Source organism: Penaeus monodon, chromosome 9, assembly GCF_015228065.2.
Source record: "Penaeus monodon isolate SGIC_2016 chromosome 9, NSTDA_Pmon_1, whole genome shotgun sequence".
Classification (NCBI taxonomy): domain Eukaryota; kingdom Metazoa; phylum Arthropoda; class Malacostraca; order Decapoda; family Penaeidae; genus Penaeus; species Penaeus monodon.
The window spans coordinates 52,223,853-52,228,852 of record NC_051394.1 but is presented as its reverse complement, the minus strand read 5'-3'; the positions used below and the strand labels follow the sequence as shown (position 1 = coordinate 52,228,852).

The 5,000-nt window shown below is 43.3% G+C and overlaps 1 protein-coding gene across 1 annotated transcript in view; it reads right to left on the bottom strand.

Annotated features, from left to right (window-relative positions):
- LOC119576759 (dynein heavy chain 3, axonemal-like) overlaps positions 1-5,000 on the bottom strand; it is a 67,095-nt gene that overhangs the window by 130 nt on the left and 61,965 nt on the right. Inside the window, 5 exon segments of the mRNA XM_037924399.1 lie at positions 1-882; positions 1,202-1,337; positions 2,796-2,957; positions 3,277-3,585; positions 4,890-5,000. The exon segment at positions 1-882 is cut by the window's left edge and continues 130 nt beyond it; the exon segment at positions 4,890-5,000 is cut by the window's right edge and continues 43 nt beyond it. Of these exon segments, the coding sequence (XP_037780327.1) occupies positions 689-882; positions 1,202-1,337; positions 2,796-2,957; positions 3,277-3,585; positions 4,890-5,000 (912 nt within the window). The 3' untranslated portion in view covers positions 1-688.

Sequence of the window (5,000 nt, the reverse complement as noted above, 5' to 3'; positions counted from 1 at the left end):
TTAGAATAATACTGGCATAATCTCTTCTGAAAAAAAGAATGCTAACTATATTAACTATAAGCTGCGCCGAAGACTTCCTACCTCTTACCTTTGTTATAAAGATATGTGATTTTATAAAGGTAAGTGATTTTATTAAGGAAAGTGGCATAGTAAACGTAAAGTTATTTGAGTACAGATGTTTCCTCTTACATTAAGCCTCTTCAAGCAACTATTACTCTGAGGTAACAGGTGAGAATACTAAATCAACAGAAGGAGAATAATTCGCATGGGGACTGTTGAAAGCACTAGACAAGGTTGCATAGCGTTTCAATTGCTGTACAAGATAGGGAAACTTGCTTCTGGTCACTCTTGCAATCTGTTGTTCAAAGGCATCTGTAGTGTTACGGGTCTTCATCTTGTGACAAATTATTAACTAATATGCTCTATTTTTTATGCATCAAATAACGGATTCTCTAAAAATATATCATCGAATCTGATATCTGATTATATCTGATATATCTGATATATAGAAGCGAATATAGTCGAAACGTATGACTAATAACAAGCATTAGCATAATACAAGAATAAAATATTCTATTTCAGTAACACCTATATCTAAACACACACACACACACACACACACGCGCGCGCGCACACCGTCTTCTAATCAAGTCCTCCTCCTCTCCTCTCCCTCCGTCGACGTCCTCCTTCAGTCGTCGAGCTGCGTGAGGGCGGCGGCCCCCCGAGCGACCCAGTAGGACTGCGGGAGTTGCGACGGCAGGATGAGGTCCAGGATGTAGTTGGAGGAGTGCCCTGTGGTGGAGATGGTGCCGCTGCGGTCGCTGGTGCGGTACACGGGGCAGCGGTACATGCCAGGGATCTCTTCCTCGGCAGCGGCGGGTCCTGCCGGCAGATTTCACGGGTTTATGGGAAGGCCATCGCGAGCGGGGAGATCTTTGATTGTTGGGTATTTAAGCGAAGGAGTGAGACAGGCATTGCTAGCGCCTCGACCCCATTTAGAATAAGCAAAGCAAATAAACAAACAAACAAAAAGATTAAACCACAAAGACCACACGAAGGAGCAAGCCCAAAACCACAGCTTCAACACGATCTTCCACCCCTCTCTCCCTCCCTTGCCCACACTTCGCTCGACAACCCCCCCCCCCCACAGAACACGAAAAACCCTCCCCCAACCTACGACAGAAGGCCGTGAGACACCCACCTCCCTCCTCCTCCTCCTCGGGCATGGGCGCGGGCTGGAAGAGGATGATGGGCAGCTGGTCGTGTAGCTGCTTGGCCACCATGTCCACCAGGCAGCGCTGCTCTCGGTCCCAGCGGGCGCCCTCCAGGAAGAAGCCCTGCGGGTGGGACGCGTGGAGGCGTGGCAGGCGGAAGAGAACACGACGAAAATAACAAACCGGCAACTCACCCGGATTCTGGAGAGTTCCGTATCTCCTCTCTCTTTCTATCTTTTTCAGTTCTTTTTATATATTTATATTTTAATCAGGTGATAATACCGAGGTTAACATAAATCTGGAACTTGGATTTTTAAAGACTTCTGTACAATATCTTTACTGTTTTACATTCAGACGGAGTATAGGTTTCTGTTTCTATTTTTTTAATGAATATTTGACTCAATATTACCTAATATAACATATATACATACATATATATATATATATATATATATATATATATATATAATATATATATATATATATATATATTTGTGTAATATATATATATATATATATATATATATATATATATATATATATATATATATATATATATATATATAATCCACAAAAATATTTTCAACTTATATTCCGAAGAAGCTCTGTGGATGAGATATGTGGATGTGTCTGGAATAAAAGTGTGTGTAAAGAACATCTCGAGGTGTAGGCAGACTGATAAAACAACGTATAACACTGGCGATAGCAAAACTAACATCGAATAAACGATTACACAGAACACACAGGGACCATTAAGTTAATATGAAATGAAATCCCGTGGATGGGTCTTAAAAGTAGTGCTCGGTTCCTCTTTAGTACCAAGCCAAGGTGCCATATAAGAGAGGATTGAATAAACATGATACAATACACAAAACGACCATAAGATCACCATGAAATAAAATCTTGTGGGTGGAACATCACTGAAGGATCGAGCTCTCATTATACAAACACCAATTATCCAACAGAGGGACCATACAAGAAGCCTGAAAATGGTGTACTTGGGAGCCATGGAATAAATGCTGAGCAAAACTTGCAAAGCCTGAATGCTACGCTTGATTCTGGGTCTTTTTCCCTCTTTTGTTGTTTTACTTTATATATTTCCTGGAATATCCACGAAGTGATTAAAGTTGTGTGTTTAGTCTAATGTTCCTTAGCTTCAAAAAATAAAATAAAATAAATAAATAAATAAAATCGTTGTAGCTGCTACATATAACTTATATCTATATAGCTAACGGATATAGATAAGCGCGACTCAGAGTATATATTATGAATCTTAATTACCAGTGTTAATAATGAATTACCAAGTTGTATAGCACAAATGATCAGTTCCTCTTAACGTGATGCAGATTCAGCTGTTACAGCGTTGCACAAAATTCCCGTTGTGAACGAAGCTTCGAAGCTGTTAGAATCCAGCACAAAATTCCCCCCTTGAACGAAGCTTCGAAACGCTCCGAACCCCAGCCATGAATCTCCCATTACTCGGAAGTTCGGGACAGAATCCGAAACGCGTTCGACAAGCGCCCACGACACTTCGAACCGACACTGTACCTCTCCACATCAACCACAACTCATGCCACTAACCCATGTATACATTCCTTCATCCGCCTGTCGAGGAATGACCTGGTAAATCACGTCGTCCTCCCTCTCGTCCTCTTGGCCGGCGTCCTTCGCGTCCTCCTGGGCTTCCTCTTCGCCCTCTCCCTCCTGCGCGCCGTCCGCCTGCTGCCCCTCCTTGCTCTCGGGCTGGAAGGGAAGCGTTCGGGGATTAAATGCTCTGTGCGGGATACAAGAGTTTCACTTGTTCTTTCATTTGTCTGCCTATTTATTTTGTTTTTTTATGTAATTATAACCTTATTTAATTTGTTGGTTTATATATTCAATTACTTAATTCATTTATTGGTTTATTTACTTATTTCTTTGTCGATATTTGTTTCCAATGAGCAAAGCAGTAGCAATATTATGATATAAATATAGTGAAAAAAAACAATAAAAAAAAAGAAACCAATTATCCCCCCTCAAAAAAAAAAAAAAAAAAAAAAATCCTTAAGCCCATCGATCATCTTACCGACGTCGCTCCTGCCCCGTCGTCGCCTTTCGCCTTTCCTTCTCCCTTTTCTCCTTTCCCTCCCTTCCCATCCTTCCCTCCTCCCTTCCCGTCCTTCCCTCCTCCGGCCCCTGCTGCTCCTCCTCCGCCGTCGCCTCCTTCGGCCTCCTCTTCCTCCCCGAGCGATTCGTCTTCCCGGTCGGTGTCCGGAGGCTGACAAAGGCCCCTCAGCGCCGGCGTTGGCAGCTGCTCGATCACTTCCGGCAGCTCCACGAAGTTCGGCCGGATGCACTCGCCGATTATGTCGCTCACTTCTTTGTCCATCACCTTTGTGGGGGATCAAAGGGGGGGTGAGAGGAGGGGGGATTGGTGGGGGTTTGAAGAGGGGGGAGGGAGGGGTGGGGGTAGTGGAAGGGGGTGGGGGAGGGGAGAGGAGGGGTGATTGGTGGGGGGTTTAAAGAAGGGGGAGGGAGGGATGGCTTAGCGGGAGGGGGAGGGATGTTGAGTGGAGAGTAAATTGGAGGGAGGGAGAGAGGTGGTAGGAAGGAAGGAGGTAGAGGAGGAGGTGGAAGAATTCAAAGGGGGGGGGGGGTGAGTGGAGGGGGAAATAAGGAGGAGGAGAGAATTGAAGATAGTGAAGGGGTTGAGTGAAAATGGTGGTAGGAAGGAGGGAGAGAGGTGAGAGAATTAAGGGTGGAGGGGTGAAGTGGAGGGGGAGATACGAAGGAAGGGAAGGAAGGATAGCAAGGAAAGGGTGAGCAAACGGGGGGAGAGGAGTAGAAAAGAGAGAGACGAAGGAAAATGAAAGTGTGGGGAAGAGTGAGGGTGGAGGAAGGAGGAAGGAGGAGGGAGGGGATAAAGATGGGAACGTATTGAGAAGCGGGGATTTAAAGGACGTATCGGGAGACAGAGGAAGGAGAGGAGAAATGTCAAATGGGAAAGGTAGAGCGCTCGATATAATAGGGAAAGGAAGTGATAAAGGGGGAGAGGAAGAGGGAATAGAGCGACGATAAGAGGGAAAAGGGACAGATAGAAGGTCTAAATAATGCGATTGTTTTCATATATCGAAAAGGACATCTGTCTCATTAATATTACCCTATAAACTCTCTTACGGAAAATAAATATATAAAAAACTTAGCAATTATCATCAGGTTTCTTTGAATTCAAATAAAATTAACTATCTTTACATGACGAAAAAATGATTAGTGTTATTATATCAAAATGTAGAAATTTATTTATTATCACCTCAGCAACATAAAACTACATATATGCAGTTTATGATATAAATGGCTGATTTATAACATAAGCAACATCTTCAATATCCGAGTTGAAATGTAATGCATTATACTATGAAATTCTTTTCCCTCGTGACAGGGTATTAAAGCGTTCTTCTACCTTAAATCGTGAACTTTACCTTAAACCTCTGGTGAATTTCCGTTCAACCACAAGTTCCTTTCCCTTAAACCATGAATTACTTTACGTTAAACTCTGATGTTATTTACCTTAAACCCCCAAGTTCCTTTACCTAAAACCCTGAACTCCTTTACCTTAAACCCCTAGTACACTTACCCCCTTCTACCTGAAAACCACAAGTACCTTTCCCTAAACCCGCCTAAACCCTTCCAATTTACCTTAAACTGGAAGTGAATTCTATCAATGGGGATTTTATGTTTCCTGGCGTAGTTCTGCCGAATCGCCGTCATGAACGTGTAAGGGAAAAAGAGGCCAGAAAACCAGAAGAT